The sequence below is a fragment of the Malus sylvestris genome, chromosome 12 (genome assembly GCF_916048215.2).
Source record: "Malus sylvestris chromosome 12, drMalSylv7.2, whole genome shotgun sequence".
In the NCBI taxonomy this organism is placed as follows: domain Eukaryota; kingdom Viridiplantae; phylum Streptophyta; class Magnoliopsida; order Rosales; family Rosaceae; genus Malus; species Malus sylvestris.
The window spans coordinates 21,350,764-21,369,171 of NC_062271.1; the positions used below are offsets into that span (position 1 = coordinate 21,350,764).

The following is an 18,408-nucleotide window of genomic DNA, read 5'->3' on the forward strand; positions in this document are numbered from 1 at the left end:
GATGTTCCATCCGTATTCCCGTCACAACTAAAAATTTCTCAGAAGAGAAAAAACGATGCAAGTCATCTTTCACATATGCTAGGCTTACTAGTATGAGTACTACAAGCTAATACAAACATCCGATAAAAAGCGGAGATAGAGTTGGAACAATATGCAGTATGCACACAGAAGTTGCTAGAGATTCCGGTTTCGTTAAGTCCTTCACCTCACCTTCTTCTCCAGTCTAGCATCGAGATATTCGAGCAATGGACTAATCATCGTTTACGTACCACACAGATTGAAATTTGAAACACATCGGAACACGTTAGGACAAATAGAGATAATCACATGTTTGACGAAGACACAGAGAACCTGTTACATTGACAAGCTAATAAGCACTTAGATACAAAACAACAGATTGTTCTGATTCCCGATTGTGGATTTTATGTTGTACTTCATAAAAATATTTACTAGAGAATGCTATGCGCTTGGTGTCAACGACCACCTAAGAGGCTGAGAGGAGTGATGACTCTGCAGCATATGAATGGGAAAACCCCGCGCCAATTGCAATTTCGTCAAAACCTTCTTTGTGAGGAAACGCTAAGCCCAAGAGACATACTAAATTTTGATGACGAACACGAGTGAACAAGAACAATCACTGTATGACTATATTGCTCTGTGCAATGCACAAAATCCATATTGCTCCGTCCAGACTGCAGATAGAATGGCAAAGAACAAAAGAACAAACTTGTGTATGATAATATGATTGGCCTTGAATGGATTGAAATTTACAAAAATCGTAAGTATTAGGAGTGCCACTCAGTTTTATACGCTATGAATACCAGATACATAGAAGATCTTGTTGCTTTTGAATTCATCGACCGCTGTAGAGGAATGACGAATCTGCAGCATATGATGACGGTGAAGACCCCCAGGCCATTGTAGACTCATCAAAACCTTCATTCTGAGAAATGGCTAGGCCACTTGCAGAGGCACTGAGAAGTGACAACTCTGCAGGCAAAGGGATATCACCCTCCAAATGCTGCATAACTTGGCGCATCCTTGGCCTTGTTGTAGGCTCTGATTGGCAGCACAACAGCCCAAGCTTCAACACCAACTCCACCTCCTCCGCTACAAAATCATTACCTAACTTTGGGTCTTTCGCCTCAAGAATATTACTTCCCTTCCAACAAGAAAAGACCCAATCAACCAAAATCACATCCTCAGAGCCATGATACTCTATTGGCCTTCTTCCACTTGCAACTTCAAGCAAAAATACACCGAAAGCAAACACATCACTGCTTGTTGTGGCCCGGCCTGATCTTGCATGCTCAGGAGCTAGATACCCAAATGTTCCAGCTATATGAGTAGTTTGAGGGTCTGAGCCGTGGTCATATAATCTTGCAAGCCCAAAATCTCCTAGTCTTCCATTCCATTCCCCATCTAGTAATACATTGCTGGCCTTGACATCTCTGTGAACCACAACCTGATCCCATTCTTCGTGCAAATAAAGCAACCCTGATGCTACACCTCTTATGACTCTAAATCTTTGCCTCCAATCGAGAGTGACCGCCGTTTGGCCAAAGAGGTACTTGTCCAGGCTTCCATTAGGCATGTACTCATAGACCAACAGTAGCTCTCCTTTTCTCCTGCAGTAGCCCAATAATGGGACTAAATTTCGGTGACGAAGACGTCCATTGCTGACAATTTCTGCCACAAACTGCTTCATCCCCTGTCTTGATTCGTGTGAGACCCTCTTCACAGCAATCTCAATCCCAGAGGTGGGCAATATACCTTTATAAACCTTACCGAATCCACCCTTTCCCAAAAGTTCCTTTTCTTGAAACCCTTTTGTGGCAATATATAACTCTTTGTATTTAAACCTTTGAGGTCCATATTCAAGCTCCCAGTCCTCAAGCAGTTCTGCAAACTTCTTCTTTCTTCTTAAGGCATAGTTTACACCAAAAAGAAATGCTAGCAAAGCGACACTCACCAAGATCACAGGAAGACCAATGGTCAAAAGTTTAGATATTTTTTTAGGTCCTAGCCGAGGCATCTTGGGAAGTTGCGAGAGAACAAGTTCTTCAGCCTGACCATTCATCTTAAAGCTCCACCCCAACAAGTAAGCAGAAGCAGTAAGCTGGCCAGTGGACGAGGAGAAGCCCACGTACATGGTTCTGTGAAGAACTGGGGAAAGGTCGCGTGTCAAAGACAAAAGTGGAATATAGGGCTTACCATTACTAACTAGAGCCAAAGAGACATTGATTTGCTTCTTGCTACCATCATAGTCCACCCAAACTTGTACCGGTTGGCCACTGGTGATCAATCTTTCTCCGACATAATATCCGGCAGGAGAAGCCACCTCAGAGGCCAAACCATTAATATCAATCCCGACATGGTTATCATTGATGTCCTTGAACTCATCGTTCCGAAAAGTGTCAAGCTCAACAGCAAAAATATGATTTGTTGGATTGCCATCGTTTGTAAAGTTGAAAAGGCCTAGGTGTTGGGCTGGAGCAGCGTGGGGCAGCCCTCTTGTTGGAGCGATGACAAAGGCTATTCCGTGGCCATAGAGACCTGTATATCTCATAGCAAAGATGAAAGTGGTAGAGAAGGAGAGAACTGTACCGTTAGATGAGTTCTTGAAAATTACTGGGTTGGGATAGAAGGCATGACCAATCTTGAATCTAGTGTAATTTGTAAGCCTCAGAAGACCATTGGGTGTCACTCTTGCTATGCCGTCTAGGCTAAGATTTGCAGACCCGAAACCATGGTAGGCGAAATTGAGATCTTCAGCAGCTGCTATGCTGACTAGTACAAGTAGTATTATAAGCTTGAAACACATGAATGCTTCTGCATAAAGAAATGGAGAGGGGACAGGGAAATGGAGGAGGCGGATGAAAGAGGACTAATTACTCGTTCTTCTTTCCAGAATTTTCCTGGAAATGAATTGCGTAAAGAAATTTGTGTTGTCACACCTTAAAGATAAGTTTGATTAATATGAATTATTGATGGTGATTTGACCGAAGACTTTTCATTCAACGTAATAGTTAATGTGTATCCTTTGCTGGCTTGGTGAATGTTTCTGCCACGTAGCTGTTAGAATTGCAAGTGTACAGTATCCCTAAGGAGTATACATCCATAATTATCGGATTAATCTAAATTTATTATTGTGATAATTGCAAAATAAAAATAAGGAGGGTGTAGTTAATTTGGATTTAATAGGATTTTAATGAACTATTTTAAGTGGCAGATTTTAAAGGATTTTTTAATGGACTTTATAATTCTGTATGGATTTTGGAAGATTTGTATGGATTTATAATATGATTTCTATGGATTTGTATGAACTTTTTTCATGGATTTCTTAGGATTTTTATTTGACTTCTACAACATAAAATGAATTTTTTCTCAGTACACAATCTAAAACATATATGATATCAAAATACAAACCAATACAATATATTTTTAATTTTCTCATTTGAATTATAATTTTTTATGAAATTTTTAACAAACCAAAACATAGATCATTGATGGTTTCAGATGACATCTAGATCAAGCCAAATTCCAACTAATTGAACCCAACCCAAGCATACAAAATTAGATCTTTGCTCCAGTAGCTAATAACTCCAAGTACAAGGCAAAAATACTATTGAATCCTAAAGCTCATCTTTTTGTTGTTGTAGCTTCCAAAACTGAAAAACTCGCAACTCAATTCACCATTTTTCACTTCAGCACCCAAGTTACTCAAAACCCCAACATCCCATACTCCAATCCCTCCAACCCCTCCATTTTCCCTTAGTTTCCAACATTTTCTAGGCTACCAAACAGAGTTAAAACACACAACTAAACAAATAGGGAAAAAAAAAGGTAGAGAAGTAATATACACATAGCAGAATAGGGAATGAAGACTTTGTGGGGACATTTCGGATTTGGTGGATATATTTTTAAGAAATAAAGGAATTTTGTATGTCGTCTTCTTTTCTTGAGAGATGCTTCGTCCTCTTATTTTTCTGAGAGATGGTTCGTCTTCCTCTCCAGAGAGAAGAAAAGAAATCCTAGGGGTGGAGGTTGGATTGTTTAAGGTGTTTGGTATTTATACCACCCACTCTCAAATTCATCAAAATCCTAGTTCATTAAAATCCTAGAAAATCTTCGATATTTTCACTACACTTAGATTCTTATGGACTTTTTAAAATCCTAATCGACTACCCATGAATTTGGATGTATTCTTTAAAATCCTAATTTGATTACACCATGATTTCAAAATCTTTTAAAATCCTCCTTTAAAATCTAATTGACTACACCCAGATTTTAAAGTCCATTAAAATACTATCAAGTCCTATCAAATCCTAATTTGACTACACCCCCTAAGTATAACAAAGTTTATGATGACAAAATTGGATATGCAAAGAAACTATGCAAGTAAATATGAAAGATGAATGAATGTAAATAAAAAGCTAGGAAACCAACTTCACCTAATCAATTCCATCCGAAATCTATAGCATATTAACCTTAATTACTACGCATGTTGACCATTGATATTTCCTAAATTATTTATTGTTCCCTTCCAGACTCAACCAAAGGTATTCGTGACTAACAACCCATTATTTTCCAATCAAAAAATTTAGAAAACCAAGAACCCATTATGCGCTATAGGAAATCCGCAAAAGAAACTGCATAAATAATGTTATTTGTTGAAAATATCAGCATTGTTGACAACGTTGGCTGATAATTGAATGCCCACAAATGGATTTTCAACATTATAGACTAATGAAAATATTGGCAGTAGACTTTGGAATTGTAGGAATCATAGTTTCAAAGTATATGTTGTAAATTTTGAATGTGCAATTAATGGGTTTGATCGGAGCTGCTCTATAAATAGAGTGCTTCGTATGCCTGCAATAACATACAGAAGAACAGAAAGAAAGAAATCTCTTCCTCCATCTTTTATTGTCATTCACTTGAGCTATAGTTTTAGTGTGATATTTTACATCTGCTTCGCACCTATCAAAAAGGTTATCCTTCTAACTTTTACATTTTTATAACACGTTATCAACACGAGTCTCTAAATATAACTATTTCTCATTCCTCTTCGCCGAATGAAAATCATTTCTCTTCGCCGAAAGAAAAAATGTTTCCTCTAAGGTTTTTACTGTTCATCTTCTTCCTTTGCCTCAACTGCGCGGTATACCCTCGCGACGAACTGTTTGCTCCATGCTTGCTTCTAGTTCTCCAACTAGCGATTACATACATCTTTGATTTCTTGTTTGGTTTAGATATTGATTACTAACTCAGTATTTATTTATGTTGATTTTACTGAAATCCAAGATGGTGCGGTACAATCGCCCATCTTGAACTGCAAATTTCATCTTACTGCGATCTAAGATGGTGCGGTATCATCGCCTATCTTGAATTATAGATTTAATTTTATTGCAAATTTTAGGTGGAGCGGTATAATCACCCACCCTACCCTGCATATTTAATTTGCCTGCAGTTTAATTTCATTGCAATTTTTAGGTGGTGCGATATAATCGCTCACACTGCTATGCGTATTTAAATTTTTCTTGCTACTAGAGTGGTGCGGAATAATCACCCATTCTATGCTACATCATTTCAATGAGAATGGTGCGGTACAATCGCCCTTCTCATTCACCCTGAAAATCTCGAGCCAGAAGTTTCGAGTGCTAATCATTTTGGCCTGAAGATCAAATGAAAAATTTGTAAGAACCAGAAGTTCTAACACTATATTCCTCCAGGAATACATATTGTTGCAAGTTCTTACACATCTCATTTTTCTTTCAGAAAAGAAAATGGCGAACTTGGCAAAGCTTGAATATACTGCCCTGGACATTATCGGGAAAAATTACCTTACCTGGGTACTGGATACCAAGATCCATCTGGAAGCAGGGAATCTTGGAGATACCATCAGGGAAGAGAACAACTCATCTTTTCAAGAGCGGGCGAAGGCTCTGATTTTATTCGTCGCCATCTTGATGAGGCACTAAAGAGTGAGTACTTAACGGTTGAAGATTCGTTAGCTCTCTGGCAGGCTTTGAGAAGCAGATATAATCATCAGACAACGGTGATTCTTCCAAGAGCTCGCTATGAATGATCTCACCTAAGGAACCATGATTTCAAGTCAGTGGCTGAGTACAATTCTGCGTTGTTCAGAATTACCTCTCAGATGAAGCTCTGTGGGGATACCATTACTGAGGAAATGTTACTGGAAAAGACTTACAACACATTTCATGCCTCTAACGTGCTCCTGCAGCAGCAGTATAGAGCGCGAGGCTACACTGAATACAACCAGCTGATATTTATGCTCCTGGTAGCTGAACAGAATAATGTCCCGACCTACTGGATTTGCACCATTCCCAGAAGTGAATGCTGCTTCCCTCTAAGTGAACGCCACATCCTCTGGTGGCGATAATCATAAACGAGGACGTGGCCACAAGCGAGGTCGATGGAATAGGAAAGGCAAGAACCATGGTGGTCAGTTTCACAACCAGGTTCTGAGGCATAATTCAGGCCTGAGCTTTAAAAATGTGAATCGTCACAAAAGCAAAGCTCACATGAACAATGCTCCCAGGAACTCTAAAGGAGCATGTCATATGTGTGGTGGCAATGGGCATTGGGCGCGCACTTGTCGTACCCCAAAACATCTGGTGGAGTTGTATCAAGCCTCTCTCAAGGAGAAAGGTGTCGAGACCAACTTTCTCGACCAGGCTAAACCAATGGATATACCTGATCCAGTGTTTGATTTATCAGGGCAATTGGACATAACTCACCTAGATGTTTCAGACTTCATTATGGAAAGGGGGAATGAAGTATACCAGTCCGACTAAATCGTTTTATGTTTGATGTACTTTTATTATGCTGAACTTGTTGTGTAAAACTAGCATTTCAGATTCAATAAAAGTGGCATGTAAATTTTCTTGTTATAACTTGCTTTTAACTCTAATTCTCTTACTAAAAAAGCATGGATAAAAACTATGATCATTCTCAGAACATGAGAAATGGCGAAGATATCTGTCTTGCAGACTGCGCAACAATGCATACAATACTTCGAGATCGAAAGTATTTCTCAAGCTTGATGTTTACAAAAGTAAAGGTAACAACAATATCAGGGCAATCAGATGTGATCAAAGGCTCAGGGAAAGACCAGGTTATGTTACCAAATGGAACAATATTATCCATACAGAATGCGTTGTACGCCATTCGATCTACTTGAAACTCATTGAGTTTCAAAGACATACGTTTAAATGGATACCACATTGAAACGAAAAGTGCAGAAAATGTGGAGTATCTATGCATTACCTCCAATGATACCCAGAAGTGTATATTGGAGAAGTTGCAGAGTTTGTCGAGTGGATTGTATTATACATATATAAAGACAGTTGAATCACATACTGTCATGAACCAGAAATTCATTGATTCAAAAGTTTACATGCTTTGGCATGACCGTCTGAGTCATCTAGGATCCACCACGATGCGTAGGATCATTACAAACTCTAATGGACATCCATTATTGAGCAGAGACATTGCTATCTCAAATGATAACCCTTGCAAGGCTTGTTGTCAAGGGAAGTTTGACACACCCCGTCCCGAAGGAGGGCATGTTGGCCGTCACGTGAGAGTGACGTAACCATTTGCACAGTACGGAAGCTTTAATTATACAATTTATAAGTTGATACACCCGAAGGTGAGTCCTAATTTTGTCAAATCTGTCAGAACACCGTCGAATTCCTCGTAGTCACCACACCTTTGTGATTCCTGAACCTGGAGGGGCGCAAAACCAAAATTGAGTGGGTCAGTAAAACAATTATTTTCCAAATCCAAACATTTCTCAAAACGTTGTAACCCCTCTCCGTAAAACTTGTATACTTTCCCAGAAATGTAAAATATAAATATACATATATATTCTCAAAACTTCATAACTACTATCTCAACATTTTTCTTTATCAATCATGCCATGCCATGTCTAATTCAACAGTTAAGTATGGATGCATCAACAATAATCATATCAGGTGCAAGAAAGTAATCAACCGGAGGCCCTCTAATAGCCCTGTACGGTTGAACCTAGAGCTCAAAATCTATCACTCTCACTCTGCCGGAGTCACCTCTGTGACCTGTCTGGCCTTCTGCACACAAGTTACGCTCTAGTGCTTTCTCATCAATCATCTGTGCACATAATCTAAGGTCACCCACCAGTCGAAATCTCACTAACACTCTACGACTGGCCCATCGCACCCACTCCGCGTGGACTGTGCGACCAGCATCTACTTGGATCCAAGGCGAGCGTGCGATGCGGTGAATACTATAAGCACTAAACCATGGTGCAGGATTTGAGCTCAATATATATCAACATCATCATAACAGTATTTAAATACTCACCTGATACTCACCTGTGCGTCCGCCGCACCAATTCATACATATGCATCATATATCAATTCATACTTTCCATATCATTTCATGCATGGCAATTCGATTCACATTTCTATCTACTTCTCATATACTTTCATGCATGGCATTTCAACTAATATATCTCATATACTTTTATACATTTTCATTAAAAGCATAATTTCATGCATTTTCAATTTCTGGGAAACGGCAAGTATATATGTATACGGAAAACAAAACTGCCCACTCACCTGGAGTTCGCCCTACAACTCCCTAGCACAATACGCCAAGGCGTCATGACGATCGGCGCCTAAAACAATAATCAATTCCAACCTCAGAATTCATATCGATAGAATATATAACTTATATAAAATGCGTCACTACGTAGATTGATCCGGAAGATCCACCACTCAGATTTTAAATCCATAACTTCCAGAGGTCCACATTATACCTCTAGGACAACATCCTAAAATTTCATTACCATCCAACGGTCGGATCTCCGTCAATTTCCAAAACTAAGTGACGGTTACATTCTATTTTATGAACTTACAACTCCAATTCCGGAAGATCCGTAAATCGGATTCCCAATCCGTAAGTTCCAATAATCCTCAAATATTACGTATTACAACGTATCAAAGTTTGGTAACGATCCAACGGTCGGATCGTCAATTCACATTTTCACCTAAATGCAAAACTTATAAAACGTTATTTGAACACCTAACCAACAATCCTTAATAACTTTCTCATACGGTGCTCAAATTGGGTATATGAATATACCACAGTGATCTACTCGACGTCACGGACGTCGACATATTTTTAAAATAATTTTTTACTGTAGCACGCGCCCCCACGCGCCAAGGAAGGCACGGACCTACGCGCCCCCACGCGCACCTTCTTCTTCCTTGGGTCACCGGACTGGTTTTTCCGGCGGCCGTTTTTCAATTTGCCATAACTTTGTCATTTCTCAACGAAATCAAGTGATTCAAAAACGAAAGTTGTAGCCCTTGAAGAGAAAAAGATAATGATACCTTGTAAAACACCTAGTTCGCCGTGGTGTGGCCGGAAACGGCCTCGAAAGCCTCGGAGGTCGCCGGAAACTGGGTATTTTTCAAATGAGTATAACTTCTTCAATACTCAACGAAATTGAGTGAAACAAAAAGGAAAGTTGTAGTACTTGACGAGAAGAAGAGATTGATACCTACCTCGACTCCTAACTCGCCGGGGATTCGCCAGAAAAAGCCTCGAAAGCTCCGGCCAAACTTTGAACTTGTCGATCTCCGTGTTCTTACGTCCAAAAACTTCCAACGAAGCACTCCGAGCTTCCTTGGGACCTCACTAAGCTCGCTGTGATCTTGTTTTAGCCTAAATCGTAACCATTTAAAAGATCATGAACAGTACCATTTCACGGGAACTTTGAAACTAGGGTTTTCCGAAGCAAAACTTACCTGAAATGGATACCATCGTGATCGTGAAGTCTTCAGGGTTCCAATGGTGGTCTTAGATTCGTCGTTGGTATAGATTTAGGGTGGTTTTGTGGTGGTCCGTGTGAGTTCGAAGGAGAGGGAGAGAGAACTGAGAGTTTCGTGAGGGAGGAGAGAGAGAGGGACAAGGTACGGGAATTGGGGAAGGTTTTGAGGGATGTGGGGATCCCACGTGTCCAACTCAATCCAAATTGTTAAATTTTCACCCCTTAGTCCCGTTTAAGGGCATTTTCGTCTTTTCACGTCATCGGAATTAAAATTCCCGGATGGGCTGTGACAAAGTTGGTAATTAGACAATCATAACTAAAGGTTGATGCTGAATCCCCATCATTTCTGCAAAGAATTCAAGGGGATATTTGTGGACCTATTCAACCATCTTGTGGACCATTTCGATATTTTATGGTTTTGGTTGATGCATTCACCAGATGGTCACATGTTTGTCTCTTGTTTACTCGAAATGTAGCTTTTGCGAGACTTCTTGCTCAGATAACTAAGTTACGAGCACAGTTCCCAGATTATCCCATTAAGTCAATCCGACTCGATAACGCTGGTGAATTTACGTCTCAAACTTTTGATGATTACTGCATGACATTGGGCATTGATGTTGAACACCCTGTTCCTCATGTCCATACTCAAAATGGTTTAGCAGAAGCATTGATCAAGCGGCTCCAGTTAATAGCCCGCACTCTGCTTATGAAAACCAAATTGCCAGTTTCTGCATGGGGACATGCCATCCTACATGCTGCATCACTGGTTCGATTGAGACCTATAGCCAACCACCAATACTTCTCAATACAACTTGTGTTTGGACATCAGCTAAACATTTCACATTTACGAGTTTTTGGTTGTGCTGTTTATGTGCCTATTACACCGCCGCAATGCACTAAAATGGGACCTCAACATAGACTGGGAATTTATGTGGGTTTTGATTCACCATATATCTTTAGATATTTGGAACCCTTGACAGGTGATATGTTTACAGCTTGTTTTGCTGATTGTCATTTTGGTGAGATAGTTTTCCCATCGTTAAGGGGAGAAAATACCGTTCCAGAAGAACGGAAAAAGTTGACATGGGTTGTTCCCACCTTGCCTCATTTTGATATTCGAAGCATTCAATGTGAAAATGAAGTAAAAATGATCGTTCATCTTCAAAGCATTGCCAATCAAATGCTAAATGCATTTAATGATGATATGAAAGCGACAAAATTGCATATACCAGCTGCAAATGCACCTGCCAGAATTGATGTCCCTGTTAGACAAAATAAAGTGGCAGTGAATGATTCATCTGGTGCACGCCTGAAGCGTGGTAAACCGCTAGGTTCAAAAGATTCAACTCCTCGAAAGAGAAAGACAAGGGCACAGCTGAATCCAAATGAAACCATTCAGGATGAGGGAATGAATGACAAATCTACAATTCATGATTCTAGACTTCCAGAAGAAGAAAATGTCCTTGATGATACACATGTCCCTGAAGAGACAGTAGTACATGAAAGCAAAGAAATCTCCATAAATTATACATGTACTAATGAATTGTGGAATCGGAATGAAATAATCATTGACGATATGTTTGCATTCGCAGTAGCCACTGAAATCATATTAAGTGATGATCTTGAGCCCCGCTCTGTTGATGAGTGCAAATAGAGACAAGATTAGCCTAAGTGGAAAGATACAATCCATGCAGAATTAAATTCCTTGGAAAGGCGAAGTGTTTTTGGACCAGTAGTCCAAACCTCGCCGGGTGTAAATCATGTGGGTTACAAATGGGTATTCACAAGGAAACGCAATGAGAAAAACGAGATTGCAAGATATAAAGCACGACTCGTTGCATAAGGTTTTTCACAAAGACCTGGAATTGATTATGAGGAGACATACTCTCCTGTAATAGACGCAATTACGTTCCGTTACTTAATAAGTTTAGTGGTTTCAGAAAATCTTGACATGCGACTTATGTATGTCATCACTGCGTATCTATATGGAGAATTAGATACTGACATATATATGAAAGTCCCAGAAGGACTCAAGTCGCCTGAAACAGCTAACAAACCATGAGGTATGCTCTCAACCAAATTAAGGTGATCATTGTATAGGCTGAACCAATCTGGACGAATGTAGTATAATCGTCTCAGTGAGTATTTGATCAAAGAAGGGTATATCAACAATGTCATTTGCCCTTGTGTGTTCATTAAGAAATCCAACTCTGGATTTGCTATAGTGGCAGTATATGTAGATGATATGAACCTAGTTGGAACTCCTGAAGAGTTACATAAAGCTGCTGAATATCTGAAAAGCGAATTTCAAATGAAAGACCTTGGAAAAACGAAATTTTGTCTCGGCCTGCAGATCGAGCATTGTGCTAGTGGAATTTTGGTCCACCAATCAGCTTACATTGAAAAAATCCTGAAGCAATTTGGTATGGATAAGGCTTATTCACTCAGCACGCCAATGGTCGTTCGTTCTCTGGACATTAAGAAAGATCCATTCCGTCCAAAAGAAGATGATGAAATGGTCCTTAGTCCAGAAGTACCATATCTGAGTGCAGTAGGTGGTTTGTTGTATTTAGCATAATGCACTAAACCAGATATAGCTTTTTTAGTTAACTTGTTAGCCAGGTATAGCTCTGCTCCAACAATCCGTCATTGGAAGGGTGTCAAAAATGTATTGCGATACCTTCGTGGGACAACAGATAAGGGTTTCTTCTACTCAAAGAACTTCACAAATGACCAGGTTCTTGTCGGATATGCAGACGCTGGTTTCCTCTCTGATCCGCATAAAGCCCGCTCACAAACTGGATATGTGTTCAAGAATGGAGATACATCAATCTCATGGCGCTCAATAAAGCAAACATTAGTTGCTACATCTTCAAATCATTCAGAAATACTTGATTTACATGAAGCAAGTCGTGAATGTTCTTGGTTAAGATCAATGATCCATCATATTCGGAATTCATGTGGTCTAACTTCGAAGACAGACAATCCAACCATCATTCATGAAGATAATGTAGCCTGTGTTGCTCAAATGAAGGAATGATTCATCAAGGGCGATAAGACTAAACACATATCTCTAAAGTTTTTCAGTGCACATGAGCTTCAGAAGGCTAAAGTTATTGAAATCAGACAAATCTGTTCTAATGAAAATCTGGCAGACTTGTTCACCAAGTCTCTACCAAAATGCACGTTTCAGAAGTTAGTGCAAAGTATCAGATTACGTCGACTTACCAAATAGCTAAATTTGGAGAATGTGGAATCAGGGGGAGATACATCTCAGGGGGAGCATCCATGATACATGCTTGTTGTACTCTTTTTCCTTCGATTAGGATTTTTCCCACTGGGTTTTTCCTATCAAGGTTTTAACGAGGCAACATAAGCATACTTAACACTATATCAACAATCCAGGTAAAGTTGTACTCTTTTTCCTTCGCTATAGTTTTTTCCCACTAGGCTTTTCCAAGCAAGGTTTTAATGAGGCAACTGATGTTGATATGTGGGCATCCAAGAGGGAGTGTTGAAAATATCAGCATTGTTGACAACGTTGGCTGATAATTGAATGCCCACAAATGGATTTTCAACATTACAGACTAATGAAAATATTGGCAGTAGACTTTGGAATTGTAGGAATCACATTTTCAAAGTATATGTTGTAAATTTTGAATGTACAATTAATGGGTTTGATCGGAGCTGCTCTATAAATAGAGCGCTCCGTATGCCTGCAATAACATACAGAAGAACAGAAAAAAAGAAATCACTTCCTCCATCTTTTATTTGTCATTCACTTGAGCTATAGTTTTAGTGTGATGTTTTACATCTGCTTCGCACCTATAAAAAAAGTTATCCCTCTAACTTTTACATTTTTATCACATTATTCCATTTATGGCACTCACTACTAGAAGCTATATATTAGATATCTCTTTTCGGTCTCAACCTGGTAGCCAATTAAATACAAGCATTAAGAACATATTTGAACACTCAATGTTAAATAATAATAAGAAATTAATATAACTATAAACTTCGATGGCTAAGCTACATCTTGGACCTAGCAAATAAAATTTAGTTTACATCTTAAGCAAAGAAAATTTAGTTCATAATATTAAAGTACAAAATAATTGAATTCAAAAGCATAGAAAGAAATTACCGAAATTCCATCTCGGCTCACTTCCAAGGCAAAGCTTGAATCTCCAATCTTCCTCCTTGCTCTTGTCTTCTCTCTCCCTCTCTGTATGTGCGTGTAGGTGCTGACAAAGTCTCTCAATCCTTATGCCGTGACTTGAGTTTTGACTTATACATGCTTCTTCTCTTTCCTTTCCTTATTCCTCACATAAAAAGGAAACACTTATGAGAACAGTTTTATTTTTTTTAACACTCTAAATCTTATAAATACACCTACTTTTTCGTATTATCCTTGAACTTCCTCTTTTATCCTTATTTAAATTCGAATAAAACAAGAAAGAAACAAACCCAACACCCACCAATGTGCAAGTGGCCCTTTACCCCAGTGGTGGAAAGGTGTTGGCTCTTGCATGATGACGTGAGGTCAAATCCCGTCAGTGGTTAATCTAACACCTAATTTAACAAAATCTATCGTTAGACCAAAAATAAAATAAAATAAAATAAAATAAAAACCACCCACCAATGCACCACCCTATTTCCCTCTAGACAGCCAATCATGCGCTACCATTAACAAAATTTCATTGATCTCAATAATCCAATTGTTACAAGAAGATAGTCTTGATAACTTAGGGGTGGTTTGGGAGTGAGGTGATTAAAAAAAAAGCACCCATGAAAAAAAGCTGTGAGAGTTTTAGGTGTTTGGTAAACTGAAAAAAAATGGCTTATTTTGGAAGCTGTTGTGAGAATAAGCTGAAATCAAAGGAAAAAGCTGAAGCTGCTATTTGTAGCTTTGGAAAACTGGTTTTTTTTCATAGCACACGGAGCTACAGTGCTCCTTTAATGAAAAGACCCACTATCAGACTGCTTTTTTTTTTCAAAAGCACTTTTACCAAAAAGTTTACCAAACACTCTGCTGATTTTTTTCACATCCGCTTATTCTCACAACACAGCCGCTTATTCTCACAGCAGCTTTTTTTCAAAGCACAGCAATACCAAACCAGCCCTTAATGTACCCAAATATATGCTAACTCTATAATCACAATTAAGGAATGCTTCTATGCAAGAAGCACTTTTCCATATGTTTTTCCTACCCATAGCCATCAAGTAGACAACCTTGATTCTAGCATTTGATATTGCAGTTTCTACAAGTTATTAAAGGTCTCGTAGGAAGAGAGTGGGGGAAGAAGGGGGCGGGGGGTTGTGAAGTTATTAAAGGTCTCGTAGGTGGAGAGTGGGTCTCGTAGGTAAAGAGGAGGGGGGGGGGTGTGGGGAAAGGAATGGAGTGCCTAGCGTGGATTAACGAAGTGGCGGAGGGTAAGCAAGGTGTCAGTTAGGTGAAATAGTATTTGGGGTTAAAATTAGAATTTAAAATGGGGTGCCAATAAAACAACCCTTATAAGAAACATAATAAGCATACCTTCTAATAATCTCCACCGTACATTCTAATTACATTAGGAAACATAAGGTTTTTTAGCTAAATTGGTCACAGATATTGGCTCCTCATCAATAGAAGTAGTCATTAGTGTTTGTTCTATTAAAAAACAAGATCGCATTTTTTTCACTTCGTTCAAAATAACAGTTGTACCCGCACTGAATTTGTCTATTTCTTTCCTTGAGTTTGCCCTCCATAATTCATTTTGTTCTTTTTGTGAAATATTTGTCAATATCCTCATTAAATATATGAGTTGGTTTGACAAAAATACTCATAAAAAGATAGTCACATGTTCTTTCACATGACTATTTAACGAGAATATTAATAAATTTTTCACGAAATGATCAAAATAATTTATGGTAGACAAACTCAAAATCACTTGTATTGATTTTTATTGTCAGACGTCAAAATGATGAGTTATGCTAAAAAAAAAACATAATCATCACCAACTAGGCTTAATTGATCGGCCCACTTTATTAGGCCATTTATCCAAATCCTGTACCAGTCCAACAAAAGCTCATGCGGGTCCAACTCGGTAATTCTCCAAGCTTCCTCGTAATTTAACCATATAAATTTCATGTTTTGTTTTTAAATATTTTTTATAAAACTCGCACAAAACAAATTAAACTCAACAAATTTATGAAAAATAATAACTAAATAATGGATAAACGAGACATAAATATGCGTAAAATATCAACCTAACAGTAGGGTGTTGGCTCTTTCTGGTTGGTTATTGATCTTTCTTTTTTAAGACGGTAGCACCAGCAGCACATTAATTTAAGGGAGGTGCTATCCACACACCCCATTTTACTTCTCACACACCCTTTAATAATTTCCGTCTGTTGATATTCTTCAATTCATTCCGATCTGACGGCCGAAAATTAAAAATGTGTGTGAGAAGTAAAATGAGATGTGTGGATATCACACCCCTAATTTAAACTAGTCTTCATGCACGTGTTCACGAGCGTGCATAAAGTATTTTTTTAAATTACTATGTGCTACTTGCGACTTATATGTTTTAAATATATTTATATGCGTAAATTGACAAAAAAAAGTCAAATATTTGAAGTAAATGAATAATTTTAGATTATACTAGAAGAAATCCCCATAAACCAATTAAAGCACCTGAATTCAAATAATAAAATCGTTTTCTATAGAATTGACATTAAAAATAGAGAAAATAATATTTAATAAACAATTAATTGAATCATATTATTGCTACCTTATTATGAGATTAAATTCACCCATTCCTCCTTAATTTAGATAATATCATTTATTAAACAAAATCATTTGACAATTAATTTAATCATATTGTTATCTGTGTGCGAAAGACCTTTTTATAACCAGCATTACACATAAAAAAGTAAATTATTAAATAAATACTATTAAAATGACGAAAATACCCCTACCTTATTTGCTGTATTATTTTGGAATACCTTTGAAGTTTTTTGTTTTGAGGTCATTTTTGTCCAAATCTTTTTGTTGAAGCATGATGATACCAAATCACTATTCATCTTTTTAGGGGTGTGATATTCACACACCTTATTTTACTTCTCATACACCTTTTTAATTTTCGACCGTCGGATCGGATGAATTGAAGAAGATCAACAGATAGAAATTATCAAGGATGTGTGAGAAGTAAAATGGGGTGTGGATAGCACACCCTCTCTTTATATATGATAGAAGATAACGATATGAGGGTAAAATGCTACGGAAGACAGATAAAGGAACCTTTGGAGAACAGTCTGCTAATGCTGAGGATATATCAAGGAAGAGATCGTTGGTGGTTCAAGCTGACCAATAGCGATCTCTTGCACTGGCCTTCGGACATAGTTTTCAGCAAAGCGGACAATCCAGCAAACCGTAACGGCGATCGAAGAACCACATAACCAATAGCGATCTCTTGCACTGGCTGATTTCCCAAACCCCACTTCTGCTAAAGCTACATGCCATTGATTATGATTAAAAACTAAATTAATCAGATCAATAATCGCTGATAAATAAAGGGTTATGTTTGTTTTCATGAATTCAAGCTCAAAATACAAACTGTAAATCCAAATTTTTGAAATTTAATTGATTTATCTCCTTACCCGATAAAACCTCCTCCTTTGGACCTCAAAAACAGCAGAAAATACTGAAGCAGAAAACCCCCTTCAAAAACCCTAACCCTAAATTGCCTGCAACTCCGAAACTGAAAGAGGAGATTTGATGTTTTGTGGTGGTGGAGGTTGGGGTTGTGAGTTGAAGCAGTGGAGGAGAGAGCGACAAAAGCAGAGGTTTGTGAGAGAGAAGTTGAAACAGAAAGAAAAGTTGAGACTCACCAAATCGCAATGAAGCAAGAATGAAGCGGTGGAGAGGAACAAATGAAGCGGTGTGGAAGAAAGAGAGGCAGGGCATTATTTAAAAATTTACAAAATTACCTTGTATTATCTTATGCACTCATTTTTGATGTTTTGATTTTTTTTGGTTTAAGGGTAATTTGGTCCAATTCTTTTTATCGAAATAGGTGACACCAAACTGAGCCTCCGGCTATATATATAAACGATATATGGGACCAAAACTAAATTCTTTATAACGTCACAGTCGATAGTTGGAAATACCAAGTTAGTCATATATAAAAAGAAAATGTATCTTTTCACATATTATGAATATTAAAAATTAATATACACATTGTTCTTGTATTTACCTATTTATTTAATGTAACTGGATTCAAAAAGCTCATAATACACAACCATTTGTACTTACCTTCTTCCTGTCTTGAAAGGATTATTTAACTACCTGGTTGAATTTGCTTCTAGAACAAGGTCAATAATGAGAAGCTCGAAGATAAAATTATTGAGGAACCAACAATCATGATGGAATAGCTTTATTGTCCTTGTTTCAGAGGCAACTTCAAGAAGAAAATACACTACAGCAGTAAACCCTAATATAAAACATCAGTGCTCGTTGTAGCCCGGCCTAATCTTGTATGATCGGGCGGGTGCTAGATATCTAAATGTTCCAAGATCTCATA

The 18,408-nt window shown here is 38.1% G+C and overlaps 1 protein-coding gene and 1 long non-coding RNA gene across 6 annotated transcripts; both read right to left on the bottom strand.

Annotated features, from left to right (window-relative positions):
* Positions 1-277: 277 nt before the first annotated feature.
* Positions 278-3,173, bottom strand: LOC126593323 (L-type lectin-domain containing receptor kinase IV.2-like). Its single transcript, XM_050259360.1, has 2 exons — positions 937-3,173; positions 278-579 (listed from the first exon to the last, which is right to left on the bottom strand). The coding sequence occupies exons 1-2, from the start codon at positions 2,822-2,824 to the stop codon at positions 485-487; spliced, it is 1,983 nt and encodes a 660-aa protein (XP_050115317.1). The 5' UTR covers positions 2,825-3,173; the 3' UTR covers positions 278-484.
* A 4,467-nt stretch (positions 3,174-7,640) lies between these two features.
* LOC126593325 (uncharacterized) lies at positions 7,641-17,851 on the bottom strand. 5 transcript variants are annotated; one of them, XR_007612913.1, is made up of 5 exons: positions 17,486-17,842; positions 17,127-17,337; positions 13,989-14,416; positions 8,631-8,689; positions 7,641-7,758 (listed from the first exon to the last, which is right to left on the bottom strand). It is a non-coding gene; the product is annotated as an uncharacterized LOC126593325 (long non-coding RNA). The 5 variants fall into 5 exon arrangements; XR_007612912.1 differs by lacking the exon at positions 7,641-7,758 and adding an exon at positions 13,076-13,195 and having other exon boundaries at positions 8,286-8,689; positions 17,486-17,851; XR_007612915.1 differs by lacking the exon at positions 7,641-7,758 and having other exon boundaries at positions 8,286-8,689; positions 13,989-14,154; positions 14,323-14,416; positions 17,486-17,846.
* Positions 17,852-18,408: the final 557 nt, after the last annotated feature.